General features: G+C 37.8%; 1 protein-coding gene across 1 annotated transcript in view; it reads right to left on the reverse strand.

Moving 5' to 3' along the window:
• SLC13A1 (solute carrier family 13 member 1) overlaps nucleotides 1-17001 on the reverse strand; it is a 118374-nt gene that overhangs the window by 27192 nt on the left and 74181 nt on the right. Inside the window, exons 14-15 of the mRNA XM_025291447.3 lie at nucleotides 16302-16439; nucleotides 14486-14642 (exon numbers count right to left, since the gene is read on the reverse strand). Of these exons, the coding sequence (XP_025147232.3) occupies nucleotides 14505-14642; nucleotides 16302-16439 (276 nt within the window). The 3' untranslated portion in view covers nucleotides 14486-14504. The remainder of the gene's footprint in view (nucleotides 1-14485; nucleotides 14643-16301; nucleotides 16440-17001) is intronic.

Genomic DNA, 17001 nt, shown 5'->3' on the forward strand with positions numbered 1-17001 from the left:
GATGAACCTAGAACCCATTATACAGAGTGAAGTGAGTCAGAGAGAGAAAGATAAATATCACATTCTACCACACATATACGGAATCTAGAAAAATGGTTCTGAAGAATTTATTTACAGGGCAGCAATGGAGAAACAGACATAGAGAATAGACTTATGGACATTGTCAGAGGGGAGGAGAGGGTAAGATGTATGGAAAGAGTAACATGGAAACTTACAAACCATATGTAAAATAGATGGCCAACAGGAATTTGCTGTATGGCTCAGGAAACTCAAACAGGGGCTCTGTATCAACCTAGAGGGGTGGGATGGGGAGAGAGACAGGAGGGAGATTCAAAAGGGAGGGGATATACATATACCTGGGATTTCTTTGGAAGTAATGATGCTAAAGCTGAAACTCCAGTACTTTGGCCACCTCATGCGAAGAGTTGACTCATTGGAAAAGACTCTGATGCTGGGAGGGATTTGGGGCAAGAGGAGAAGGGGACAACAGAGGATGAGATGGCTGGATGGCATCACTGACTTGATGGACGTGAGTCTGAATGAACTCTGGGAGTTGGTGATGGACAGGGAGGCCTGGTGTGCTGCGATTCATGGGGTCTCAAAGAGTCGGACACGACTGAGTGACTGATCTGATCTGATCTGATCTGATGGCTGATTCATGTTGAGTTTGACAGAAAACAATAAAGTTCTGTAAAGCAATTATACTTCAATAAAAAAATAAAAAATAAATTATATCATTAGTTCATCTGTCAATGGACATGTAGCTTGCTTGCATGTATTGACCATTGTAAATAGCACTGCCATGAACATTGGGGTGTGTGTATCTTTTCAAATTACAGTTTTCTCCAAATGGATAAAGAAGATGTGGTATATTTATACAATGAAATATTACTCAGGCATAAAAAAGAATGCAAAGATACCATTTGCAGCAGCATGCATGGACCTATACAATATCATACCAAGTGAAGTAAGACAAAGACAAATATCATATATTGTTTGTACGTGGAACTTTTAAAAAATGATACAAATAAACTTACTTACAAAACAGAAATAGATTCATAGACATAGAAAACAATTTTATGGTTACCAAAGGAGAACAATGTGGGAGAGATAAATTAGGATTTTGGGATTACCATATACACTCTACTGGGGCTTCCCAGGTGGCTCAGTGGTAAAGAATCTGCCTGCCAATGCTGGAGATGTGAGTTTGATCCCTGGGTTGGGAAGATCCCCTGGAGGAGGAAATGGCAACCCATTCCAGTATTCCTGCCTGGAAAATTCCATGGACAAAGGAATCTGATGGGCTACAGCCTATGGGATTGCAGAGCATGCATGCATACACACTACTCTATATAAAATAGATAAACAAGGACATACTGTGTTTAAGCACTCCCTTAGCCTTAGAGCTTTGCTATACTTTAAACTCTGAGCCTTTACACAGGCAAAACAATAACAGTTTGCACCCCACTCCAGTACTGTTGCCTGGAAAATCCCATGGGTGGAGGAGCCTGGTAGGCTACAGTCCATGAGGTCGCTAAGAGTCGGACATGACTGAGTGACTTCACTTTCACTTTTCACTTTCATGCATTGGAGAAGGAAATGGCAACCCACTCCAGTGTTCTTGCCTGGAGAGTCCCAGGGACGGGGGAGCCTGGTACACTGCAGTCCATGGGGTCGCACAGAGTCGGACACAACTGAAGCAACGTAGTAGTAGTAGTAGTAGTAGTAGTTATTAAACAAAATCAACGACCTTTAGTTAGTCCTGAAGGACTGTAGGTAGTATTCTGAGCCATACTCTATGAGCTGTTTTGCAGATACTGAAGCCCCTACCAGGTGGAGAAAGATGAACACATTGTAGCTATGACAGAAGCTTTTCTGTTTCATATAATCTGAGAACTGATCTCAAAAAATGGGAATTAATCCTAGAACTGAAGATTAACTGTACTTGAAACAATCAAGGTGACACTGATCAGACCACGACATTACTGATTTTGAGATGATTCTCAGAGCTGACTATTCTTCTCTGCCCCCTCCCTCTGCCAATACACCCTTGCTGCTGCTGCTAAGTCGCTTCAGTCGTGTCCAACTCTGTGCGATCCCATAGACGGCAGCCCACCAGGCTCCCCCATCCCTGGGATTCTCTAGGCAAGAGTACTGGAGTGGGGTGCCATTTCCTTCTCCAATGCGTGAAAGTGAAAAGTGAAAGTGAAGTCGCTCAGCAGTGTTCGACTCTTAAGGACCCCATGGACGGCAGCCTACCAGGCTCCTCCGCCTATGGGATTCTCCAGGCAAGAGTACTGGAGTGGGGTGCCATTGCCTTCTCCGATACACCCTTGAAGTTCCCCTTTAAAAGCTTTTGCCCTTGAGGTGGCACTAGTGGTAAAGAATCCACCTGCCAATGCAGGAGATGCAACAGTGGATTTGATCCCTGGGTTGGGAAGATACCCTGGGAAGAGGAAATGGCAACCCACTCCAGTATTCTTGCCAAGAGAAACTCAGGGACAGAGGAGCCTGGGAAGCCACCGTCCAGGGTGTCACAAAGAGTCAGACATGACTAAACGTCATGCCACTCACACACATGCTGCCTGAGTGGCAATTGGGAGTTGGTTTTTGGACATGAGTCCACCTTATTCCTTGGTTACTGGCCTCCAAAATAAAGTAACCTTTCCTTTCTAACACTTATCTCTCAAGTATTGGCTTTTGAGCAGTGAGCAGCTGAACCTGGATTTAGTAATAGTATTGCACAGGGAACTATAATCAATATTTTATAATAAACTATAAGGGAAAAGAATCTGAAAAAAACACACATGCATATATAACTGAATCACTTTGCTGTATACCTGAAACTAACATCTTGTAAATCAAATATACTTCAATTAAAATAAATATCTAATAATTTAGGATATAAATATTAGGTAGCTATCATAGTATTGAAGTTGAAGAAAAAACAGTTTCTTACATGTTGTTTTTGTATGTTCTAGACTCACTTCATCTTATAGAAACATTGTATTTTAAGCTAAAAACAAAGGTCTGACCACAGTCCTCAGCTTCACATTTGGACTATTCAAGTGAGTTTAGTCAGTTTTTCTTGACTCGCTCATAAGTGTTGAATAAATCTCAAACTCAACAAATTCAAAATTGCTCTCACAGAAGAACCTTTTCTGCCTCCAAATGCCACTTTAGAGGCTTCTTATCTACCATTTACTCTCTTATTTAAGATTGCACTGTACACCAGTGATTAAAATTGGAGATTTCAGAACCAGCCAATTAACTTAGTTTGTTCTGATTCCAAGTTTACTAGGGGGGAAAAGGGGATAATTTAAATTTGGCTCTTCTAGAGACCTCCACTCTTATCAAGATGCAACATTAGGAAAAGGATTTACTCTTATGCCTGAAACATCTAAGAAAAATAAAAATTTTATGAAATAACAGTTTTCAGACATTGGCTATCAGGCAAAACAGGACAGTGATCTCTAAAAGGAAGGAAATAGTTGAGCCCTATGATTGCTTCAACTTATAGCACAGGGAAGGTTTCCAGGCAGCAGCTTAAAGAAGGGGGAATCCAGGCAGAACCTGGTGATGATAACCTGAGTTGAGGAGATGGAGTTGGGAGTCTGGGGAGGACAGGTGGCTATAGTTTGCAGAGCAGAGTATCAGAGAGGAGAGACATGCATAGACAGAAAGATCTCCAGAAATCCTGTCCCCTATTCTGTTGAATACTGATCAAAGCATATTTGTCAGGAAACTATCTGAAGATAAAGAAATAATCACAAAATTATTGGATGAGGTGACCACAAGGGCTCACACAGTGCTGGGAACAATTCATGCTCCAACCAGAGTGTGTGTGTGTTACTTGCTCAGTTGTGTCTGATGATTTGCGACCTCATGGATTGTAGCCCACCAGGCTCCTCTGTCCATGGAATTCTGCAGGCAAGAATACTGGGGTGTGTTGCCATTCCCTTCTTCAGGAGATCTTCCCAACCCAGGGACTGAACCCGGTTCTCCCGTATTGCAGGCAGATTCTTTACTATCTGAGCTGCCAGGGAAGCCCTCCAATCAGAGTGGAAAACCTCAAAAGTAACAGAGCATCAAGTAAAACACTGAGAAAGATGCTGCCTCCGTAGTGAGGGAAAGGCAGTCCCAGTACATGTTGTTTTCATCTTACCCAATAAATCTTAAGAGCAAATTGTTTCCAAGTAACTGTACCCCAGAATAACACAATAATATTTATAGAAATAAAAATATACCTTAAACATACCTAGTATTTAACAAAGTAAAATCAATAAGGTCTGGCTCTCAAATGAAAACAAAACAAACAAACAAAAAAATAAATAAATAAAACAGTACCAGTGGATGAAACTGGAGCCTATTATACAGAGTGAAGTAAGCCAGAAAGAAAAACACCAATACAGTATACTAACGCATATATATGGAATTTAGAAAGATGGTAACAATAACCCTGTGTACGAGACAGCAAACGAGACACTGATGTATAGAACAGTCTTATGGACTCTGTGAGAGAGGGAGAGGGTGGAAGATTTGGGAGAATGGCATTGAAACATGTAAAATATCATGTATGAAACGAGTTGCCAGTCCAGGTTCGATGCACGATACTGGATGCTTGGGGCTGGTGCACTGGGACGACCCAGAGGGATGGAATGGGGAGGGAGGAGGGAGGAGGGTTCAGGATGGGGAACACATGTATACCTGTGGTGGATTCATTTTGATATTTGGCAAAACTAATACAGCTATGTAAAGTTTAAAAATAAAATAAAATTAAAAAAAAAAAAAAAAAAAAACAGTACCAGGAAGAAAAAGAACAAAACTACGGCTCTTAAATGAGAGGAAAATCAAGCAATAAGAAGCAGCAGAAATGACAGAAATGATAAAATTAGTAGGCAAGAACAGCAAAAGTTATGAAACCTATATTACATATGTTCAAACTTGCCTCATCCAGGGCGAGTTTCATATGCAAGGTTCACAGAATTTAGATAAAAACTGCAAGAAAGGAATAAGCTATGGGATCTAATTAACAAAAACCTAAGTTGACTAAGTTAAACACTGAAATAGAGAAAAAAACCACTGAAATGACTAAGTTGACTTGGATTTAGTTAAATTAAGTTTTCTGCTCTAAAGAAAAAATGGAAAGTTGAGAGCTACGTTAGAATACTTTGAACTTGCATTTTTATGCTTTTTCAGTACTTTAATTCTAGCTTTTTTCTTAACCCACACATTTGCCGATTTGGTTATTCACCATTTCTTACTGTGTCACACACCTTCAGTGTTGAATTATTTTTCTTTTCTTTTTGATATATGGTTTAGAAGTATCTTCATGAGCCTTGCATGTGGTAAGCTCCCTTAGTTTTTGTTGGTTTGAAAACTTCTTAGTTTTCATTCATTCTTGAAACATAGATTTTTCTAGATATACCATTCTAGGTTGATAGCTCTTTGTTCTAGCTCTTGGAGATTCTTAACTGTTTCCAATTGTTCTTGATGATGTAGCCTTGGTTTAATTGTCTAACTATAGTTCCTTGGGTGTAGTCTGTCTTCTTTCTCTCTTTATCATCTTTTCTTTCTTTTGGCTATGCCAGGTGGCATATGGGATCTTAGTTGTACTGGGGATCCTAGTTCCCATATGAGGGATTGAACCTGCTCCCCCTGCAGTGGAAGCATGAGTCTTAACCACTGGACCACCAAGGAAGTCCTTCTTTTCTTTCCTTTGCTGCTGTTGTTGCTCAGTCTCTAAGTCATGTCTGACTCTTTGCAACCCCATTTATTGCAGCACGCCAAGCTTCCCTGTCCTTCACTGTCTCCTGGAGTTTGCTCAAACACTCTTTCTTTTGAGTGTTCTACTATTTCACTATCATGTAGGTGAGGGCATATTTCCTTTCTAAAAATCCTGCTTTGGATTCATTACGCTTTCTAAAAAACTTGATTTGTTTCTTTCATTAATATTGGAAAATTGTCACCCACTGTATCTTCAGTGACAGCATTTCTCATATTCTTTTTATTATCTACTCTTGGTGAAGCTCAGTTGTGTCTGACTCTTTGTGACCCCATGGACTGTAGCCTACCAGGATCCTCCAACCATAGGATTTTCCAGGCAAGAGTCCTGAGGTGGGTTGCTGTTTCCTTCTCCAGGGGATCTTCCCGACCCAGGGATCGAACCTGGGTCTCCCACATTGCAGGCAGATGCATTACCATCTGAGATCTACTCTTGGAATTATGATTAAATATATTTTACATTCGGAGAAGGCAATGGCACCCCACTCCAGTACTCTAGCCTGGAAAATCCCATGGATGGAGGAGCCTGGTAGGCTGCAGTCCATGGGGTCGCTAAGAGTTGGAAACGACTGAGCGACTTCACTTTCACACGCTGGAGAAGGAAATGGCAACCCACTCCAGTGTTCTTGCCTGGAGAATCCCAGGGACGGGGGAGCCTGGTGGCTGCCGTCTATGGGGTCGCACAGAGTCGGAAACGACTGAAGTGACTTAGCATAGCATAGCATAGCATATTTTACATTTCTCATTCTAGCTTGCATTTTTAAACTTCCCTTCAGAGTTCTGAATATCTCTGTGTTGCATTCTAAATAGTTTTTTAAAAAATATTTCTTGCAGATGACATGATCCTCTACATAGAAAACCCTAAAGACTCCACCAGAAAATTACTAGAACTAATCAATGACTATAGTAAAGTTGCAGGATTTAAAATCAACAAACAGAAATCCCTTGCATTCCTATACACTAATAACGAGAAAACAGAAAGAGAAATTAAGGAAACAATTCCACTCACCATTGCAACGGAAAGAATAAAATACTTAGGAATATATCTACCTAAAGAATCTAAAGACCTATATATAGAAAACTATAAAACACTGGTGAAAGAAATCAAAGAGGACACTAACAGATGGAGAAATATACCATGTTCATGGATTGGAAGAATCAATATAGTGAAAATGAGTATACTACCCAAAGCAATCTATAGATTCAATGCAATCCCTATCAAGCTACCAACAGCATTCTTCACAGAGCTAGAACAAATAATTTCACAATTTGTATGGAAAAACAAAAAACCTCGAATAGCCAAAGCGATCTTGAGAAAGAAGAATGGAACTGGAGGAATCAACCTACCTGACTTCAGGCTCTACTACAAAGCCACAGTTATCAAGACAGTATGGTACTGGCACAAAGACAGAAATATAGATCAATGGAACAAAATAGAAAGCCCAGAGATAAATCCACGCACATATGGACACCTTATCTTTGACAAAGGAGGCAAGAATATACAATGGATTAAAGACAATCTCTTTAACAAGTGGTGCTGGGAACTCTGGTCAACCACTTGTAAAAGAATGAAACTAGAACACTTTCTAACACCATACACAAAAATAAACTCAAAATGGATTAAAGATCTCAACGTAAGACCAGAAACTATAAAACTCCTAGAGGAGAACATAGGCAAAACACTCTCCGACATACATCACAGCAGGATCCTCTATGACCCACCTCCCAGAATATTGGAAATAAAAGCAAAAATAAACAAATGGGACCTAATTAACCTTAAAAGCTTCTGCACATCAAAGGAAACTATTAGCAAGGTGAAAAGACAGCCTTCAGAATGGGAGAAGATAATAGCAAATGAAGCAACTGACAAACAACTAATCCCAAAAATATACAAGCAACTCCTACAGCTCAACTCCAGAAAAATAAATGACCCAATCAAAAAATGGGCCAAAGAACTAAATTGACATTTCTCCAAAGAAGACATACAGATGGCTAACAAACACATGAAAAGATGCTCAACATCACTCATTATCAGAGAAATGCAAATCAAAACCACTATGAGGTACCATTTCACGCCAGTCAGAATGGCTGCGATCCAAAAGTCTACAAGTAATAAATGCTGGAGAGGGTGTGGACAAAAGGGAACCCTCTTACACTGTTGGTGGGACTGCAAACTAGTACAGTCACTATGGAGAACAGTGTGGAGATTCCTTAAAAAACTGGAAATAGACCTGCCTTATGATCCAGCAATCCCACTGCTGGGCATACACACTGAGGAAACCAGAAGGGAAAGAGACACGTGTACCCCAATGTTCATCGCAGCACTGTTTATAATAGCCAGGACATGGAAGCAACCTAGATGTCCATCAGCAGATGAATGGATAAGAAAGCTGTGGTACGTATACACAATGGAGTACTACTCAGCCATTAAAAAGAACACATTTGAATCAGTTCTAATGAGGTGGATGAAACTGGAGCCTATTATACAGAGTGAAGTAAGCCAGAAAGAAAAATACCAATACAGTATACTAACGCATATATATGGAATTTAGAAAGATGGTAACAATAACCCTGTGTACGAGACAGCAAAAGAGACACTGATGTATAGAACAGTCTTTTGGACTCTGTGGGAGAGGGAGAGGGTGGGAAGATTTGGGAGAATGGCATTGAAACATGTAAAATATCATGTATGAAATGAGTTGCCAGTCCAGGTTCGAAGCACGATACTGGATGCTTGGGGCTGGTGCACTGGGACGACCCAGAGGGATGGAATGGGGAGGGAGGAGGGAGGAGGGTTCAGGATGGGGAACACATGTATACCTGTGGTGGATTCATTTTGATATTTGGCAAAACTAATACAGTTATGTAAAGTTTAAAAATAAAATAAAATTAAAAAAAAAGAAAAAAAAAAGAAAATATAGGAAAGTGAGTATAAAAAAAAATATATTTCTTCAAATTCACATACTTCCTTTTCTGGTTTGTATAGTGCTATTTAACCTATTCATTAAGTTTTTAATTTAAATCACTATACTTTTTCTATCTAAAATTTCTATTTGACAACTTTTCATATCTATCTTGGAGAAGGCAATGGCACCCCACTCCAGTACTCTTGCCTGGAAAATCCCATGGATGGAGGAGCCTGGTAGGCTGCAGTCCATGGGGTTGCTAAGAGTTGGACACAACTGAACGACTTCCCTTTCACTTTTCACTTTCATGCGCTGGAGAAGGAAATGGCAACCCACTCCAGTGTTCTTGCCTGGAGAATCCCAGGGACAGAGGGGCCTGGTAGGAGGCCATCTATGGGGTCGCACAGAGTCAGACACGACTGAAGCGACTTAGCAGCAGTAGCAGCATATCTATCTGGTTACTTTTTGCAGTCTCTTGTTCCTTATTGTATTTGTCTTTTATTGTTACCAAAACAAACTACCACAATGTAGTGACTTAAAACAATACTCATTATTATCTCAGTACTGTATAGATGAGCAGATTTTTCCAATACAAGTCTCACTGGACTAAATCAAGGTGTTTGCAAGGCTGTGACCCTTACTGGAGGCTCTTAAAAGCAATTTATTTCCAAGATTAGCATGTTGGCTGAATTCAGTTCCATGCAACTGTAGGACAGAGGCTTCTGTCTCCTTGCTGGGTTTTAACGAAGGGCCATTCTCAGATTCTGAAGACTGCCTGCATTCTCTGGCTTGTGACCCTTTTCATCATCAAAGCCAGCAACAGTGTGTGGGGCCGGGGTCGTCCAATTCTCATGTTTCAAATCTCTCTGACTTCCCATTCTGTCTCATCTTACCACCTGACTATTCTGCCTTCCTCTTCTGTTTTTAGGAGGCTCATATAATCACACTGAGCCCTCCTGAATAAGATTACATGGAATGAGATGGTTGGATGGCTGGATGGCATCACTGATTCAATGGACATGAACTTGGGCAAACTCTGGGAGATGGTGAGGGACAGAAAAGCCTTAGGTGCTGCAGTCCTTGGGGTTGCAAAGAATTGGACACAACTTGGTGACTGAACAACAACAATCTAAGATAATCTCCCTATTTTAAAGTCATCTGATTAATAAGCTTAACTACATCTGCAAATGGCTCAGTGGTAAAGAATCTGCCTGCAGGAGATGTGGGTTTCATCCCTGGGTTGGGAAGATCCCCTGGAGAAGGAAATGGCTACCCACTCCAATATTCTTGTCTGGGAAATCCCATGGACAGAGGAGCCTTGAAGGGCTACAGTCTATGGGATCAGAAAGAGTCGGACACAATTTAGCAACTAAACCACCACCACCCACATCTGCAAAATCCCTTTATATTAGTACATAAATTAATATTTGACTGAATAATTAGAAGACAGAAGTCTTGAGAGGACATTTTTAGAATTCTGCTTACCATACTTATAATATAGATCCAAGACCCTCTTTTATATTTTCAAACATTATGCATCTTCACTTTATATTCTTTATTTGGTGATTAGAATATATGCTGTCTTTGCACTTTGGATTCTATTTCTTTTGTTTATGTTATTTCTTGCACAAAACACTTTATGTCTTGGCAGAATTTATGAGTTTTGATGATAAACCAAAAAGTTCTTTGAGCTTCAAGTTGAAAAAAAGTGTTCCTTTTTTTTTTTTTTGCCAGGTACCTGGGAATACTATCAACCTAGTATTGCTTTAAAATGCAAATTCAGGTTGAAGTCTCCTATATAACACTGATACTCAGACTTTAGGCCCCTAACCTGTATGGTTATACATTTTCAAAGGAGATTTTACTGCTCCCAAGTGCATAGGCCAAAACATTAAAATTTCCTTATGCTTCCCTCCATAAAGTCGGTTTGTTTGGTTTTTTTCTCATTTTCACTGAGACGATATCCTATCTTCACGTAATTTTCCATTTAACCCCTAACTTGCTTGGGTCTTAGTTTGGTCTCCCATCCCTTGTACCCTGTATACTTATTCAAAGAAAATTTCAAGATCTCTAGGGATTAGCAGTTTCTGTCTTCAGTCCTTGCCTAAGTATCTGGATTTTTGCTGGTTCTTTAAATCAAACTTGTCTCTTAGGGACTTCTATTATTATTATTTTGCTGACACAGTAATGCATTTTATAAAATATTTATTATTATTTGCTCTTAAGAAGATGTTCCCCACCTCTGTCCTCCAATACACCATACTGTCACTAAGAAAAGTCCTTTTCTTTCTTTCTTTCTATAAAACCCCATGTCTTTTTCTTTCTAGACAAATAAAGGTCCTCATATTTGGAAAAAACTTTCAATTTCTACTTTATTTTTGTGCTGTTTTTAGTGTTTATTCGTGGACTAGTCTGATCTTGCTCTGTACTGGGGACCTTTATTTTTGATATTTGCATGCCTTAAAATTTACCTCGTATATTATTACTTTGCCTAAAGTACTTCATTTGGGAATAAGATAGCTGATGCTGCCCTGAGGTAACAATTTAAACTACTTTTATTTGTATATTATGTCACAGTAATAAAACTGACCATTTGTTTGAGTTTAGTTTTTCATTGCTAGTACAATCCTCTCCCTTCTAAAAATAAAAACGCTTACCTGGGAAAAATCCACACATAAGTAAAGATAATAGCCATGCGTTAGCTAAATCAAAAAAATTTTGGAACAAAAGTGTCATCACCAAGAATCACATACACAATGGAATATTACTCAGCTATGAGAAAGAATGAATTTGAGTCAGTTCTAATAATGTGGATAAAACTGGAGCCTATTGTACAGAGTGAAGTAAGTCAGCAAGAAAAACACCAATACAGTATATTAACGCATATATATGGAATTTAGAAAGGTGGTAGTAATGACCCTATATGCAAGACAGCAAGAGACACAGATGTAAAGAACAGACTTCTGAACTCTGTGGGAGAAGGCAAGGGTGGGATGATTGGAGAGAATAGCATTAAAACATGTATATTACTATATGTGAAATAGATGATCAGTCCAAGTTCAATGCATGAAACAGGGCACTCAAAGCTGGTGCAGTGGGACAACCCTGAGAGATGGGATGGGAAGGAAAGTGGGAGGGGGGTTCAGGATGCGGGACACATGTACACCCACGGCTGATTCATGTCAACGTATGGAAAAAACCACCACGATATTGTAAAGTAATTAGCCTCCTATTAAAATAAATAAATTAATTTTTTTAAAACTTATTAAATATTTAGTCATGGCAAAGATATAATAAAATATCTAATAATAACATTTGATATATAATAATATATAGTACACATGTCCAGACACAATTAGTGTGCCATGATATTGTTTTATCAAGTTTTGCTAATAAATTCAGTGCATAATACTGGTTAAAAGTTACCTTCCCATTTCCTAGGCCGAAAAAGGAGAGAACCAAGACTTGGAGACCTGGTAGGGTGAAAGTGCACACATTTGAAAGGAAGGAAATCTGAATTCTGGGTGCTGACATGTTACAGTGGCAGTTGAGGTAAGCAAAGGAAACACGTGTGCCTGGGAGCCCTCCAAGCACTTGCAGAAACAGACAGTAAATAGGCATTCAGTGAAATTGCCCCTATTATCTAGACAAGATCCAAACCCTGAGCAAGATGCAGAGATTTAAAGTGACAAAGATTTCTAGTTAACCTCTAAGTAAAGCTCAAGAAAATAACAAAAATGATATCTATTTTTGAGTGGGAGGACAAAGATTTGTTTGATCATCTGTTTGGGCTGTCAGTTGGAAACTTTCAAAGACAGTGCATACCTCTCAAACTAAAAGAGTTGAGAACTTTGATATAAATGGGACAAATGCGAAATGGATGAGTTAAGTCATTTCTGATATATCATCTAGACATAAAGATGTAACAAGAGAACCATATGGCTCACTTAAACAAATTTTGACTAAGTATCATTTTTCTTACTCAGCTAGCAGCTGTTGGAAGCAATTCATTAAAATGATTCAAGCTGAAATGTTTATATTATTTTCTTGAAAGCAAAATGTACTCATTATAATTTGAAAAGTCGTTTCATTTCTTCATAATGAAAATATATTCGTCATATAATTCAACAGTGATAAATTGAATGACTAGCAATAGGCAAAAAAGTAATAAATACTGTGGATCATAAATAAATGTGCAACATATGATAAGTAAGGGAACAAATAAATAGGGTGAACAGAGATGATACACACAAAGCAGTAATATTATATTGTAATGATTAAATGGACACATTTTTTATTGAAAAAATGATAAATTTTGCATTGACTAATAAACAAATAATTAACATGAATTTTGAATTTTATATGTATATAGAATTATATATAATTTTTTAAAAATGTATAACTTAAAAGATCCTCTTTATCATATTTAATTTTCAAGAATAACTTTATAAATAATGTTATTTACACACACAAAAAACCAAACCATCCCTGAGGACTTCTATGAAAATTAAAGAAGCTATTAAAGGTGTGTTTTAACCTTGTCTTCTATTTTATTTTTAACATGAGAATTGCTCTGTTTTAATTTTTCCATATTTTCCTAACTGTACACATTTCTGTTGCCTTTGTGAATTGTTTCCCTTTAGTTTAATTTTAGAATGCCAATAGACCTTGATCTTTCATATCCCGAATGCTAGGAGACTATTTTCTTCTTACTTTTGTTTAAATGTTCCATTCTTTTTCCATTTTGGTTTCCCCATAGATAACTTATTTTTCTCTTTTGTGAATATATCAACAGTTTCAACTTTTATTCTTTAATTTTCCTCTGGTATTTCTTTTCAATATTGATGTAATGGATTGGAATTATATGACTTTTTTCTAAACTTGTATAAACAGTGATAATTCATGTAAATTTCTGAATCTTTTGTTTTTACATATGACATTATGTTGCTATGAAATAGGGCAGACAGACTGAAACCCACAATCACAGAAAACTATGAAATAAAATAAATGCTTAAGCAAAACTGCTACACAAATAGACAACTGTGTTAACAGTTTTATACTGGTTAGCTTTCTTGTCTAACTATACTGTGCTAATGGTGGAAATCATAGCAAGCCTTAGCCATAGAGCAACAAAATGCGTTTCTCAGTGCGCTGAGATCATACAAGTATGAACCATAAAATCAAGTGGAAATTCTTATCTGTTTTCTGTTGTTTAGTGGGTTCAGTTATATATATATATATTTACTTTCAATTGTTATACTACATGGCTACATCAAGAGTAATCTGATTGGAATATTTTTTAGATGATGGGATGTACACCTTATTTAGATTAAACTTTTCTTTTGCACCACTAGATGACCACAGCTTTGATTTTTTTCAGGAAATTCCCTTGGACAACACTATAGAACACTACAGAAATGATTTAAACAAGTACCTAATTAACTTGTATATTTTATTTCCTATTTCTAGCTTTATGGAAAGTTTTTGAAACAATAAATGGACATCTGAAATGTTATACTGAACCCAAAGTGTAAGATGAAGCAAATGACCTCATTTCTTTGAAGGTCAAGTTATAAATTATTCTTGTGATTAAGTAGGATGCATATGGTCCTTAAGCGAAATCTCAACTGAAGGCTTCTTGATGAAGGCACATAGATGCTCTTGGTTGCATCTTAAAACAGATTTTTGGGTGTTCACTGGAACTACAGCAACTACACCAGGACTGATTTAAGAATTATCAATTTTCTAGAGCCAAAGTTTGCAGTGAAGGCTTTTTAGTGGTTTCTGAAACTCACCACAGAATAGTCATGCTTGTCATGGTGTTGTCTCATTACTAATTGGAGGAGCCCAGGAAGGATAAGTGTGGAGGTCAAACATAGGTACAATCCAGGTAAACATGCCAAGCATCACCACAGCGACACCCACAATATTAACGCCAAGTCCAGCTTTAACCTTGAATATGAAAGAGCTTGAATGTTAGTCTCAAAAAAACTAAAACAAAACAAAACAAATTGGGAGAATTGGAATACTATTGCAGAAGGCATATGCAGATTTACATGCATCTTAAGTGACTGGTATCAATTATTTGTTTCATAAGACAAGTCCTTCCATTTATGCCAAAAAAGAATCTGTTCCCAACTAAATGTCATTTAGTTGGAGAGCATCAGAGAAGTTTCTCTTAGGAATGTACTCAAGTCATTACAATTAGAGAAAAATCCCTTAAAAAATCTGCCAATTCAGGTCAAATCAAGATTTGAGTTTTGTGGTTTGGTATTTCAATGAATATGTTTCAGGTCACTATATGAAAACTGAATCCTTCATATTCATTTCAGGATTCTCTTACCAGAGATCTAATATCTCTTCTATTCATCTTTCTCAAAGTTCCCATTCTTCTAGCTCTGATGTCATTATTCTGGTATCCACTAAACCATATCAAATTGCAGAGATTGGCCAACTCTTGCCCATAAACTGCTTTGTAAACCAAGTTTCCTGGGACCACAATTTTGCCCATTTGTGTACATACTTTTGTTGGCTACTTTTATGATGCAGTAGTTGTTACAGAGACCCCCTATGGCCCAGAGTCTCAAATATTTACTCCCTGGATATTTACAGAGAAAGCTTGCCTATCTCAGCATTCTCTGTGTTAAAACATGAAGCCCCAAGGCAAAATGGGATGCCTAGCAATGAATTTTATAGAGTTTCTGTCCATGCAAGCCACTCATTTATTTTAGAATCTTGTTTTTTTTTTTAAATTCACAAACCTAGCACATTGTTTATATTGTATATTATGCACATTTTAAGCCCACAGTAATTTATGTGACTTCTGCATAGAGGCATTTACAGAAGTTTTATGTTACAGGGGCCTAGGAACAGCAATCTGTGTAGAAGGAAGGAACTGGGGCTTAACTGGGAACTGCATTTACACAGCAGGCTCACTGAAGAGCCTTTAGTTATATTCTTGCTTAGTTTGGTTCAGAAGTGGGTGATCAAGTTTGAGAGAAGACCAGGATATTCTCAAACTAGTTCTTCACTACCATGACTTTTGTATTTGGCAAAATGTGCACATTTTGTCACTTACATTTTCTATTATTCCTTGCTATGCTAATTTCACTTCATTTCATTTTATTTCAGGTGTCACTATGAGAATCAGAAAAAGAAAGATGACTTTCCATCAGTCAGGCACTGAGCCCAACATTTTCTTCACAGCAAATGTCAGTTGTGTAAATATTTGTGATAGAAAACCATAGTGCTTGATTGCTAAACTTCATTAACCCTACTTCTTCTATTTGGCCAGGTCAAGTTGGATCCCAATCTTGACAAGCCCTAAGCTTAAATCATTGTGTTGAGTATATTCGATGCTCTCTTCCTCTTCCAGTGTATTACTGAGGCATTCAATATCTCTGTATTTGTGACTATAAATATTAATGGCATATTTGCTCCAGGTTATCACTCTTAAAAACAATTGTAGGGCCAGTCACATGCACTCACATTCAAAGCAGGACTCAAACTATACATTTCCTAGTGGTTGATAAGTTTATAAAAGGATAGAAAACCCAAGACATCACAAAATAATGTCTACTGGACCCGATAGCATTCTTTCAGTTCACTCACCATGTCCATAACTTTTAGATGGCCATATGAAAAAACAATAGCGTTGGGTGGGTTTGCTACTGGTAGGAGGAATGCAAATGAGGTACACAGAGTAGAAGGTAACAAAATATACAGAGGGTTGATGTGAATGGCTTCAGCCTATTGGAAAAGATAAAAAGAAGTCTAAGTAAAATTTTGAGATAGGCATCAAAATGAGCAAAATTATTATTTTTTTTGCAAAATTATTATAATAAATTTCCCAGAAGCAGGTTGAAATATAAAGACAAAATTATACACATAAATACACTTTTTAAAATTTTTTAGAAAACGTATCTTCTTCTTTTGGTTGTTTATATGGTGATTGGTATCCATTTAAGCATTATAATTCAGCTCATTAGGAAAGTGAAGTATCATTTATTTCAGAAACAAAATGAAAACAGCAACTGTTTGTCTAGTGCTAAGTGCCACGCTGTTTATATACTTTACTACATAATATGTAAGTATTTATATATGAAAGTGAAAGTTGCTCAGTCATGTCCGACTCTTTGTGACCCTCCATGAAATTCTCCAGGCCAGAATACCAGAATACTGGAGTGGGTTGCCTATCCCCTTCTCCAGGGGATCTTCCCAACCCAGGAATTGAACTGGGGTCTCCTGCATTGTAGGCAGATTCTTTACCAACTGAGTTACCAGGGAATCTCAAATATATATGTGTATATAT

This window comes from Bubalus bubalis, chromosome 8, assembly GCF_019923935.1.
Source record: "Bubalus bubalis isolate 160015118507 breed Murrah chromosome 8, NDDB_SH_1, whole genome shotgun sequence".
Lineage (NCBI taxonomy): Eukaryota > Metazoa > Chordata > Mammalia > Artiodactyla > Bovidae > Bubalus > Bubalus bubalis.